The following is a 13,807-nucleotide window of genomic DNA, read 5'->3' as shown; positions in this document are numbered from 1 at the left end:
AATCCGGCTCCAGCAGGTCACCTGCACGGGTGCTCTTTACACCTGTTTATGTGACTCCAAATGCCCCAAAGGCAAACAGCTAATGTTAGCTGACGGCTGTTGTCATGGTTGTCATGGTTGTCATGGTAATGTCATGGTTGTCATGTTAGCTGATGGCTGATGTCGTGGTTGTGTGCCAACTTGTGTGGGCCCCATGTACGTTATGAAACACATCTGGTAAGTTCTGAAAATATGTCTATACGTTCGAGCTAACGTTAATGTTATCGGTTTTTCGCAACGTTATGCCGACTGTGAAATGCTGGCGCTTGTGCAAGCCTGTTCATACTATTACTTTGCTATGAACAGGTGGTATAAGCTTGAACAGACTATTAGCTTTCACACATTAAAACCGATAAAGTTAGCTGGAGTAAAACATGTTTTCTGAACTTACCAATTCAGTCCTAACCATACGTCCCAACGTTACTTCCTCGCGCACTCTACTTTCTATTATGGTCCCACTCCCATCACACATCAAATTGTAGCAGAAACTAGTAAAAGTAACTCGACCATACAATGGCCCTAATGCAACTGTTGCTATTCCCGAACACATATGCCTTACGTTTGATACGTGCCATAGAACATTTCACTCGGACCAAAACGTTAAAAGAAAAAATGGCAGATTAAAAAAAATGTTTTTTCAGTGTTTTTTGTGTGTGTTTTGGTCCAAGTGAAATGTTCTATAGTCTCTCCTGATTCTAAATATAGCTGAATCGTTTGGTTTGAGCAAGTAAAACAAATTTCATAAGCATTTTACGAAATGTCTATGAGAAAATAAATGGCGGATGAAAGGTCTCTGGTGGACCTGTTGAAGCAGGAAGTGACGTGGACTTTGGCTCTCTATTCTTTTTACAGTCAATGGGACAGACATGCTGTACACCTCAGCCCCTAGTGGCCATGCCCTAAAAATGCTGGAGTGTTAATCAGGTGTAATACCAGCAGCTGCAAAATGTCATATTCTATCTTTAGAAATGTATCTCACCTGTCTCTCTCCCTGCACCGTGTAGGTTATACTTCCAACAAAATTCTAACAAGACACATAATACAAGACATTCAGATCACCTTCACCCCCCATACTGTCTCACTACCAACAATGGACCCATTTTGAATATACTACAGCTGTGCCATATTATGGAACACATAGGCTATATCAATATTGCCACCAGTGTTGGGCACTGATTACTAAAAAAGTAATATATTACATATTACTCGTTACTATTTTCAAAAGTAATATTATTACTTTACTTATTACTCCATGCCAAAAGTAATTCGTTAGATACTCGTTATATTACTTTTCCGTTACATTCCACACAAATGGCAATAGGCCTTTTTCACTGCAGCGATTTTGTGTCTAAAAGGCAGGAGGTAACACAGGTGCACCAAGATGTTAATTAGGGCTTCCAACTTCCAGTCCATTTAGGTGTTCCAGTGCTGGAGCCCTAATTAGTTAGTTGGTTGCACCTGTGTATACACTGTCTTCTAGACACAAATGGCCGTTGTGAAAAAGGCCCATGGCGTTTTTCTCATCAAAATGCAGACTTTGCGTGCGAATGTGTGAACTAGGTCTATTATGTGCCGTTCCATTTAAACTAATCGCTTTGCCAGAGCACAGCTTCCTACAGAGATGCTTGATGAAGAGCACACCTGGCTCAAAGTGATGACTGACAAGATGCAATCTTTTAAACAGCTTCTGTTTTATAGAATGCAGTATGCACTGCCAATGCAAACTCAATATGTATAGGCTACATCTTTGCGTAACAAGTTTGTGTCACAAATAACTATAGCTCTGCAACATTAACATTAACCTGACAATAATAACAGCAATGTTTGATGTCCACCAGCTTGTGAGTTTTTACGTTATCTCTGTATTTGAACAGTTTTCCGGTTTCTGTTGTGCTGTCCTCTCGTCTCGTAACGTTAACGTTAGGAAGTTTGAGCTCGTGTTTTTCACAGTGGAAAGAGTGTTAGTAGCCTACCTGTCCTGGGGCCTGTACTACGAATGTTCTATAAGAAGATCCAGGATCTGTCCCTTGATCTGGTTCGATTGTAGTTAACTTGTACTACGAACCTCGTTGCCAGTCGCTAACTCGAACCAGGTTTTTCTAATCTAGTTGACTGCGCGTGCACATGAAAATGCCCGTGCACATGAGCTCGTGCCCGCAAAAGAGGTGTGGTTTTTAACAACTAGCCAATCACAATGCAATATGGACCGCTCAGCTCAGAACCGTAGCTTTTACAGCACCAGACACGTCTATTTCCTCATTCATCAAAGCCATCTACTACTAGAATCAAAATCCGCATTGGATATTTTTAGTCTGTTCCCGAATGACTGTCTAAAGTTACCACTTTTATTCACATCAGTCATTTATTTGAAGAGCGGTTTCTGCCTCCACGTATCCTACAGCAGCTGAATTCACCCTCTCAATAAACTGCGAGTGGAAGCAATGTGTAATGTCTCAGTCCAAAATCCGTATGTATAGACCATTTAGGCTCAACGAATAATAATGATGTCATGATGTGTTTAGTCGCACTGATTGAATAATTCCTATAGGCTATCAATAAAAAAAGGAATGATAATAACATTAAAAGAGGCTTCTGAACGACACGGTACGTGCGGGCATAGATTTCATTTATAAAAAATAGCCTATTTTGTGGTCACATATATTGTCAGCAGAGTCGCATATCTCCATACTGGAAATATGAAGTTCAATCACATCATACAGGCCAAAAGCAACACAGTTGCAGCTGCAAAATGCAGGAGTAGCCTAGATATGAATCATCTTAATATGGGATTGCCTGTGTGCAGGTGATCCCATATTAAATTGCTTAGATGTAGTAGTAGGCTATTCCAGCATGTAGGCTATGACCATTTCAATTCCAACCCAACGTCAGTCTCAGCTCCGTTGCGCACACGGCACCGTGCGCTTTGGAGACGTTTATGTAACCTTTTTATGCCGGTTTAGTGATATTTCTCCACTCACTATTCAGCTGCAATCGATCAGCGGGATCAAACAACGTATCTAGGCTACTTCAGAGGACAAAAATGAATATATAAAAACATATTCCAAAGTGGTAACTAGGGCTTAATTAAAATAGCCAACAAGTGCAAGGCTTTAGTCCTTGATTAACATTAACATTGATTAACATTACTCATTCAACATTACAATTCGTGCTCCTTCCTAGATGGGAAACTCGTCCAGAAAGGGGTTGGCCATTTTTCCAAACTGCTGATTCGATTGGTTCGTGGGCGGTGTATTTAAGGTCTAATCTTATCCTTGCAACTTAACCTGCTGCGGACCAGGTTAAGTGTGAAGCATAAGTTGCTATGGAAATATATGTCGGTAAGAAGTTAACTTGCTTTGTAGTACGGCCAAACCAGGTTTAAACCTGAAGTTACCTCGCTAAACCACTAATCTTGCTTTGTAGTACAGGCCCCTGGTGTGGACACCGTTTACATTTGACTTTGATGTTCGTGTCACGTCACCTTTCTTCCCGACAAAAACAAAGTCATGGTAGGCAGAGAGGGTGCTCTGAATGTGCTCTGCGGTGACGTCACCTTGTTTTGGGAGCGTTAAAGCCATGCTGCTTGTGATCAGTGAATGCCGACTGCATGTCGTTTTGCAGCGCAGTGGCATCACAGAATGGACTCAACAAAAGATGTAACGACTAACGAGCTCGTTTATCTTGAAGTAACTGTAATATTATTACTTATATTCTATAGTAATTCGTTACACTACTCGTTACTTGGAAAAAGTAATATTATTACAGTAACGAGTAACTAGTAACTCGTTACTTCCCAACACTGATTGCCACGCATCAATATCAACTAATTTAAATGCAAACTTAGAACCTGAGTCACACATAGCCCTCGTACATCACACATACTGTACACCTCACATTGCCATCTTAACTGTCTATACTCACTTATTTTGTATTGATTTTTTTCTTTTGTTCCTGTTGATTTTCTTTTCTTTGTCTATTTGTTTTCTTGTTTTCTTGTTTCTGTTGTATTGTAGGCTTTGTATGGATTATTGTTGTTATTATTATGACTGATTAAGCCCTTCCAGGGTTTCCTGTCTTCTACATGCACATTACTTTCCTGTTTGCATTTTTTTTTTAAATACCCGTTTATGTTTTTATTGTGTGCAAATAAATAAAACTAAAACCATTTGGTAACATCATCGGCTAAATGACTAAATGTAAATGCGTTTATCTAGAGCTGACATAAACAACATAAGGCTCCTCGAATGATGAAACATAAGACATTTTAAAATGTCATGTGCATAGATGTGCATGATCAAATTTAATTCACAAATGTATGCAAACCAGTATAAACAAAGCAATGTAAAACAACAACAACAACCACCACAACAAAATTGTTATCCAGTTATAAGCTATTGCTGGACAATACATACCCGTCTAACTTCTGGACAGAAATGTAATAGTCCTCAGAGTCCCTGGGTTTGAAGTCAATGCATGACTTGAGCCTGAACTGGTCAAAGGCTCTCAGGATGACTCCTTTAGCATTCATCTCTTCAGTAGGAGTTCATTGGTGATGATGCCAAGGTTGTGTTGAAGACATGCCATGGTCCATGCAATGATAAAATGAGAGAAAGGTCAGACAATGAAATGGATGGATGAGGCTCATTCATGTTCCTGGTAGTGATCAGACAAGTACACTGGTGCTTTCTAGGAATTGGACGATATATCATCATAAAAGGAGTAAGTGGGTTCTGTTTGTTTACATTTTTGTCCCACATCAGCAATTGTGATGTCACTGATGATGTCACAATGTCTATGCGAAGTTAAGCAATTGTGCGCTGAGTGACGTCACTCGAGCACTCCCATTATGTGATCAGTGATGGTCACTCAAGCAATTGTGATGTCATCAGTGAGAGCATGCGAGGCCATGCAGCAGCCGAGCTGCGGGCGAGGCCGAAGTTGAGCAATTGTGTGCTGAATGACATCACTCGTGCACTCCATGATGTCATCAGTGATGGTCACTTGGGCAATTGTGATGTCATCAGTGATGGTCACTTGAGCAAATGTGATGTCATCAGTGATGCCAAGTTGAGCAATTGTGCGCTGCGCATGCCAATTTTTTTGGTACATTAACATTAAAGCAGGACTAAACCCCCCAGATTTCTGGTAGAACGGCATGCTGCAAAGTCATATATATTGGTTAAAAGCTGAAAAAAAGTGTTTTGGGGTTTAGTTCTGCTTTAAGGAAATATCTACTGAACATCCAATCCAATCAATGCTGATACTGTATGCTAATAGATAAGGAGTGAGGATAATGCAGTACATGCTTTGAATTCCTTAGTTTTAGCTGCAGTGTTCTAAGCAGACCGGATTGCATGCAGCAGATGATAGAACACTCATCCATAAGAGACTTGAGACTTGACTTGGAATTGTGACCTGAGACTTGACATGGACTTGCCCCTCAAAGACTTGAGACTTGACTTGGACTTGCAAAAAATGACTTGTGAGCATCTCTGCGTCCAGCTGAATCATCCTAGACCAAAAATAACTGTTATGTTCTTGGGTGCAAAAGACGGACTCTGCCTGAGTACTCAGGTCTCCGCACACCAGCAGCAGCTGGGATGGACCCACACAGAGTGCATAAATCAGCCATCAGTTAGCCAAAGTCAACACAAGCAGCGCCGTCTTGAGTGACAGCGACTTAACAATCTGTTTAACAAGGCGCCAAAAGGAACGTGTGCTTCATGGCTATTTGTGACACTTCAGTGTCTGGTGTTTGCACCTATGCCAGTAGCAAAAGCAACAAAGCCCTGCTAAAAGTGTGAAATGTAACTTGTAGGAGAGGTGAGCGTTGACGACTGGATTGAGGAACACTAAACGGTATACGCCATAATTCAGTGTCTGTTGCAAAAACAAACACAATATTATAGCTGCTGCGCAGCAATGAGTCGTGGCCGGGGAGGTCTCAAAGCTTTGAGCTATTATGACATCAAAATTGCTCGAGTGACATCAGTGATGGCATCACAATTGCTTGAGTGACTGATGACATCACAAATACAACCTAATTGCCCTACTGTAGGTAGTTAAGGCAATTAGGCTATACATGGGGGCAGAATTCAACGTTTTGATGCACTGTGGGCTCAATTTTTGCCCAATCGAAAATCTGTTTGATACTTTTGTGTAGGAGACAGTCTAACGATGCAGATGCTGATGTTTGGTGTCGTTTGAAGAAAGAATGTGGGAGGAGTAGGGTTTAATTAGTTTTACAGTTTTTGCAGTTTTGCGGTCTTTAGACTTCATAATTGACCATAGGTTGCATTGTACAAAAGTTTCTCCTCACTTGGGCCCACATTTCGGTGAAAGTTGCAAAGCTGTAGCACGTAAGCCTGATTTTTTATGAATTTTCAAAGTTTGAAACTTTAGACGGTCGCTGTAGTGCCACTGTTAGGACTATTGACTAAGACGTTTGGCATGAGACTGGACCTTTGTGCAAAGTTTGGTTAGTTTTCATGCATGGGAAGTCGAACTTCCCGGGAGAATAATAATAATAATACAGGCAAATACAATAAGTGGCCCGGCCGCTTCGCTGGCCCGGCCACTAACAATAAGTGGCCCTGCCGCTTCGCTGGCCCGGCCACTAATAACTCACAGAGCTTTTAGATTATAGATTATAGAGCTGCTCCACCTGAGCATCTACATGTAATAATGATGTGCCGAGTCACTATGCAGACAATATTTACCAAGGTCATTTTCCAAGACATATGGAACTGGGGATGTCCATAGTTGATTCTGATTAATAATGGTGGTGCCCACCTATGTATAAGAATATACAAGACATGTAAGTCACACTTCAGTTTTACAGTATATTTGACTGATTTCCCTATAATATCCAATAAAGTTATTATCCTCCTGCTTGGAACTTCTTGATAAAACGATATACCATAGTCTAATATACACAATGTTAAACTTACCATGAGAATATCGCCCCCAAATAAGTTTGAATCTGTAATACAAAGCAGAGAAAAGTGAATATGTTTCCAAGGAAATCTGTACAAGCATTTAATGGCACATGATGTGACTAATGAAGCCTCCACACACAGCTCTATTTCAAATCCCTTTGTGTTTAACTTTACCCTTGTTTATTTCAGTGATGTCCTTCTCATCATCAATCTCTGAAAAAAATAAATAGAATAAATGCAGCTTTGTGAACTTGCAGATGAAATAGAAAGATGTGTACCTTGTAAGCCATGAATTCAAACCAGCTGAAATGAAGAAAATCTTACCCTTCTTCCTTCGACCGAGCTGTTAGAAAAACACACATCATATCATATCATATCATATCATATCATATCTCATATCAAATCATATACTGTATCATATCATCCTGTCCCTGCACAAAACTGCACTAGCTCCCCCCCATGGCCTGGTGGTCTCATTACGCCTCCTCCCTCATTTTCAATTCCTGTCACAACCCCCGTTCTGCTACCTGTCGCTGTCTCTGTAGAAATCCCAAATCTTATCCCTGTTCACATCTCCACTTTCTCTTCTGCCAGACCTGCTGCCTCTACTCACATCCCTTTCCCCTTCATTTCCAACTGTAATAACCATCTACAAATCAGTAAGCAAATGAATAACAACAATCTTCTAATCATCAAACCCCTCCCAACTATCACTCCCTCTCCGCCTTGTACTAATTTCACCATTTCAGGTGGACTCTGGAATTGCCAGTCAGCAGTAAATAAAACACACATCATTTCATCCCATGCTCTCACTCAATCACTCCATTTTCTTGCCCTTACTGAAACCTGGATCATACCTGAAAACTAGGGGTGTCACAATATATCGTCCCACGAAATTTCGCGATAGTAAAACGTCACGATATGTATCGTTGAGATGAAATCTCATATCGTGATTTTTTTTTTTTTTTTTTTTTTTTTTTTTTTTTCAAAAGTAGACAAAGAAACGTCTTTGTTTGTTGAAGTTCAATGTGTGGAAAGTAGTTCAGTTGAACAAGTCTCTGAAGAGACACATGAGAAGTTATACAGGAGAGAAACCATTCAATTGAGTTTCTGGCAAAACTGTTTACTTGACAGGAAAAACTGAAGATGCATAAAAAATAGACTAAGAAAAGTCTTGTTGTTTGAGTTTGAAGAAAAACTGAAGATGCATAATGAGAATTTATACTGCTGAGAAACCTTTTAGTTCAAAGTAAATCTAAGTGACGGTGTAACTCATTCTATTTCAAGATAAGCCTTATCTCCAATCTCATGTTTTTTCTAGTTGTTATTGTAATAACAATTTCCCACAACAGCATGTTTTGTATTTGTGCATTTCAAATAAAATACTACTTTTCCAGTCATATATTGTCATTATTCAAGTTTAAAAAAATATTGTTAAAATCGTATCGTATCGTATCGTTATCGTGAACCCAGTATCGTGATACGTATCGTATCGTGAACTGAGTGTATCCTGACACCCCTACTGAAAACACTGCTACTCCCGCTGCACTCTCTACTGCTCACTCATTTTCACATACCCCCCGAGCCTCTGGCCGGGAGCCTCTGGCCGAGAGACTACTCATCTCTCCCACCTGGACCTACACACTCATTCCTCTCACTCACCTCTCCATATCTTAATTTGAGTCTCATGCAGTTGCCATATCCCTTCCATTCAAATTCTTATTAAATTATTGTCATTTACCGCCCACCTGCTCCACTTGGTGTTTTCTTGGATGAAATGGACACCCTCCTCTCACTCTTCCCTGATGATGGCACCCCCCTCATTCTCCTGGGCGATTTCAATCTCTCTTTTTCTCATCTTTCGATCTCTCCCTCTCTGCATCACCTCCCACTGATAAAGCTGGCAATTTACTCCATTTGGTTTTCACCCGTTCCTGCTGCACATCTAATCTTGCTGTCACTCCCCTCCCGGTATCTGATCACCATTTTGTTTCCCTTTCTCTCCCCATCTCCCTCACCACCCCCCACCCACCCACACTATATCTACCAGGCAGACGCAACCTTAGGACAGTTTCACCTACATCCCTTTCCTCTGCTGCCCTCTCCCAACTTCCCTCTGCTGAGGAGTTTTCCCTCCTCTCCAGGATGCTTCCACCATTCTCCTATCCTCTGTTTCCTCTGCACTCAATTCCCTCTGTCCACTCACCAAAAAACCCGCTCGTTCCTCTCCCCCTGCTCCCTGGCTGTCCGAAGCCATCCGAAATTATCAGATGGAGCTTCGGGCAGCAGAAAGAAAATGGAAGAAATCACACCTCTCAGCCTATCAACATATTTTCTCCAAATTCACCCATGCCGTTTCATCAGCCAAATCATCCTTCTTCATTTCTGAAATACAGTCCTCCGCCACTAACCCCACCAAATTATTTTCTACATTCTCCTCTCTCCTCAATCCCCCTCCTCCTCCTCCCTCTCTGCAGATGATTTTTCAACATTCTTTACAAAAAAGATAGATGACATACGCTCTTCCTTCCCCCATCCATCCTCCAATATCAGTTCTCCCGTTTTCCATCCTGGGTGTCTGCCCTGCATCTCAAAGCTTCCTTCCTTCTCTACCCTTTCCTCTGAAGAAGTCCTCAAACTGGTCAATTCTAACCATGCTACCTCCTGCCCCCTTGATCCCATCCCCTCCTCTCTTCTCCAGTCCATCTCTTCTGATGTATCCCCTTTTCTCACATCCCTCATCAACTCCTCTCTGTCCACAGGCGTAATGCCACCTTCTCTAAAAACCGCTAGAGTGAAGCCACTCCTCAAAAAACCCTCTCTTGACCCCACTGACATCAATAACTACCTATCTCCCTCCTATCATTTATTTCCAAAACCCTTGAAAGAGCATTCCTCACAAGAGAAGCGCCACAACTCCTGGTTCAGTCACTGGTCATATCCAGGCTGGACTACTGCAATGCCCTTCTAGCTGGCTTACCTACCTCTGCTATTCAACCACTCCAGCTCATTCAGAATGCTGCAGCTCGCCTGGTGTTCAATCAACCCAAATTTTCCCACGTCACCCCCCTCTTCCATGACCTCCATTGGCTTCCCATTTCTTCACGTATCAAATTCAAGACACTAGTTCTAGCCTACAGAGCAGTACACCAGACAGCCCCTCCGTACTTACAATCTATGGTCAGATTCCAGCCCTCATACTGCTCCGTTCGCCCCTACACTAGTGCTGGACGCCTCGCCCCTCCACCACTATGTGTACTCAATATTCGCTCATCCCGTTCGAGACTTTTCTCATCCCTGGCACCGAAATGGTAGAACGAACTCCCTCCCTCGGTCAAGACGGCCGAAACTCTACCCATCTTTTGAAAGAGACTAAAAACTCACCTTTTCGGATTTCCTTCTTGAACGGACCCCTTTTGTGATCCTGTCACTGCTTTGTTTTATTGTTTATATTGTTCTATTTTTGCTAGTATTTGACTTTGTATTGTTGTTGTTTTTTATTGTAAATAACTTGTTGTACGTTGTTTGGATAAAGGCGTCTGCCAAATGAAATAAAGTAAAGTAAAAGTAATATATCATATCATATCATATCATATCAAGGGTTCTTAGAAAACACAAATTATCAATTTAATTATTAAAAGAAAAATTACAGGACTTTTGTACCATTTCCTCTCATTATGAGGAGACACTAATTCATATTCAGGTTAAAATCACATTCTGATTAAAATTAGATCAGTTAAAATAGACAATGAATTTACAGAAAGTAAAATAAAAACAACTATTAAAAAACTACTATTAAACTAACTCTTACCATGGAGAATGTTGATGAGACTGTCAAGCTCACCACAAGGAGAATATAGGTATTCATCCTCTTTACAGTATGTCTTGGGCCAGACTAGGAAAAAAATCCCCACATAGAGTATTATTATTATTGAAATGTTTTCCCCCCCCCCACAAGCATTATAAACAGACAGGACAGTATATACGTGGGCATGTAAGGTATTCAAAAAATAGTGTACACGTTTGTATAACATACAGTAGAGACCACCCAACCCACAGTGTCTTCTGAACCACCCAACCCACAGCGTCTTCTGAACCACCCAACCCACAGTGCCTTCTGAACCACCCAACCCACAGTGCCTTCTGAACCCCCCAACCCACAGTGTCTTCTGAACCACCCAACCCACAGTGCCTTCTGAACCACCCAACCCACAGTGTCTTCTGAACCACCCAACCCACAGTGCCTTCTGAACCACCCAACCCACAGTGCCTTCTGAACCACCCAACCCACAGTGCCTTCTGAACCACCCAACACAACCCACAGTGCCTTCTGAACCACCCAACCCACAGTGCCTTCTGAAGCACCCAACCCACAGTGCCTTCTGAACCACCCAACCCACAGTGTCTTCTGAACCACCCAACACAACCCACAGTGCCTTCTGAACCACCCAACCCACAGTGCCTTCTGAACCACCCAACCCACAGTGCCTTCTGAAGCACCCAACCCACAGTGCCTTCTGAAGCACCCAACCCACAGTGCCTTCTGAAGCACCCAACCCACAGTGCCTTCTGAACCACCCAACCCACAGTGCCTTCTGAACCACCCAACACAACCCACAGTGCCTGAATTCTGAACCACCCAACCCACAGTGCCTTCTGAACCACCCAACCCACAGTGCCTTCTGAACCACCCAACCCACAGTGCCTTCTGAAGCACCCAACCCACAGTGCCTTCTGAACCACCCAACCCACAGTGCCTTCTGAACCACCCAACCCACAGTGCCTTCTGAACCACCCAACCCACAGTGCCTTCTGAAGCACCCAACCCACAGTGCCTTCTGAACCACCCAACCCACAGTGCCTTCTGAACCACCCAACCCACAGTGTCTTCTGAACCACCCAACACAGTGTCTTCTGAACCACCCAACCCACAGTGCCTTCTGAACCACCCAACCCACACATCTGAGCTTTGGGCTGGAGTGGCAGAGCCGAATATTCAGTACCCACAATGAACATACATGAAACGAAAACAAACCAAAAATAAATAAATAATAATAATTAACCAGAAAAGGAAGAAAATATTTAAAATAAACTAGAACGACCGCACCGCGGATTTATGCCTTAGTTCATTCTTGAGTCCAAATTGCCATTTGAGGAAAATTGGAAGAAATTCCGTCAAGGCGCTCCTGTGATGTTGCGTTACAGAGCTTGGAAATTGGGTGTGTGAGGTCACAGTGACCTTGACCTTTGACCACCAAAATGTAATCCGTTCATCCTTGCAGATAAGTCAACGTTTGAGCCAAATAGAGGGTATGCACACCCACTGGAACACGTCCCCTCAATCGGGAATGAGTGTCAAAATGAGTGTCAAGTTCCTCCCTGAGCAGCAGGTGTCAGTTATCTAGGCTGATTACTGCATTCAAGCTCAGTCTTGCTGTGACTCAGTGGGCGTGACCCCACAGTGACTTCTGCCTCTCTGACATCACATGCATACCCTCTATTGGCAGAAATTCCATCAAGTCGTTCTTGAGATATCGCTTTAACGAACTTGGGAATGGCATTCGTGAGGTCACAGTACATCTTTGCGAATTTGGCGTTAGTGTAGTGGATTCTGTGTAGTGTAGTAGATTCTGTGTAAGATCTTTAACTGTAATAGACCATGCCTTGCACAAATTGAAGATGAGTGGACCAGGTCAACAATGTGGTTCCACTGTTCTTCTGGAAATTCAGTACCTAGATCCACCTCCCATGAACTTTTTGTTTGGGCGGGGAGGCCTGTGTTAAAGGAGTCAATTAGACCGTAGATCAGGGATACTCAACTTGCTTTGCCCGGGGGCCACTTTCGTGAAATGATAGAAGGCCAGGGGCCAGTTAATAAACAAACAATATAAATTTTTCTGTAGCAGATTGTAGGTTTTTGGGGTGTCAGCCGGAGTTTAGTCTGACAATGTTGTGCACACCGGATAGTTAGTTAGGTTAAGTTAGTTAGGATAAGTACATACATAAGTGCCTGGGTAGCGAGCAGACGGCAGTATTTGACAATTTAGCAGCTAAATTATATCCATATTCCAGACTGAAATGCTATAACAGAAGTGCAGTATTGGCCAGAATGACATGAACATTAATTTGGACACTTATTCAGCGGGTATCTTGCATGTTGCGTTCAGGTGCACTGTAAAAAAAAAAAAAATTGCAATTCCATCGCGGGCCGCATGTGGCCCACGGGCCGTAAGTTGAGTATCACTGCCGTAGATGATAGAGGTGAGATGACATCGCTGAGGATTCAAAGTAAGAAAAATATCCAGTGGTTATTCGGGGGGCGATTGGGAAAGTGAGGAAACCATTTTTGTATGAAATGTCTAATCTGAAAAAAGCGAAACAAGTGAAAGCCTGGCAGGTCAAAGCGGGATGAAAGCTCGGTGAAAGACGAGGAAAAGATTCCACCATTATACAGGTCATATACAGGTTTTATGCCCTTGTTAGACCATATAGGAAATGTATGGTCCGTCCATTCTTCAAACAGATGATTCAAAACTGGGGCCAGAGCAGAAGAATTGTGGAGACCAAAGTGTTTTCTGAACTGGACCCAGATTTTTATTGATTACAAAACTATAGAATTTGTGGTAGAGACAACAGGCAGAGGCAATTGAGAGCATAGGAACACAAGGAAAAACGTACAGATGACTGTTCCATACAGGTCCAAACAGAAATTTCAACGTCTGCATTATAGAGCCAATATAACATTTTCTGGGTGGTACATGCCCAGTAATATTGTGAAAAGTTGGGGAGTGCAAGACCCCCCAAGGCAATTGAAATGTATTTTGTTGAAT

The 13,807-nt window shown here is 42.2% G+C and overlaps 1 protein-coding gene across 1 annotated transcript in view; it reads right to left on the bottom strand.

The window, feature by feature from the left end:
- The window catches only part of LOC310798934 (meprin A subunit beta-like), a gene marked incomplete at its 3' end in the record, with an annotated part of 68,227 nt that overhangs the window by 29,653 nt on the left and 24,767 nt on the right, over nt 1-13,807 (bottom strand). Inside the window, exons 3-6 of the mRNA XM_083661490.1 lie at nt 7,152-7,190; nt 6,990-7,021; nt 6,759-6,831; nt 4,452-4,569 (exon numbers count right to left, since the gene is read on the bottom strand). Coding sequence (XP_083517616.1) covers nt 4,452-4,569; nt 6,759-6,831; nt 6,990-7,021; nt 7,152-7,190 — 262 coding nt within the window. The remainder of the gene's footprint in view (nt 1-4,451; nt 4,570-6,758; nt 6,832-6,989; nt 7,022-7,151; nt 7,191-13,807) is intronic.

The sequence above is a fragment of the Poromitra crassiceps genome (assembly GCF_964638095.1).
Source record: "Poromitra crassiceps genome assembly, chromosome: 26".
Taxonomy (NCBI): domain Eukaryota; kingdom Metazoa; phylum Chordata; class Actinopteri; order Beryciformes; family Melamphaidae; genus Poromitra; species Poromitra crassiceps.
The sequence above is the reverse complement of the archived record's forward strand: the minus strand, read 5'-3'. Positions and strand labels throughout refer to the sequence as shown.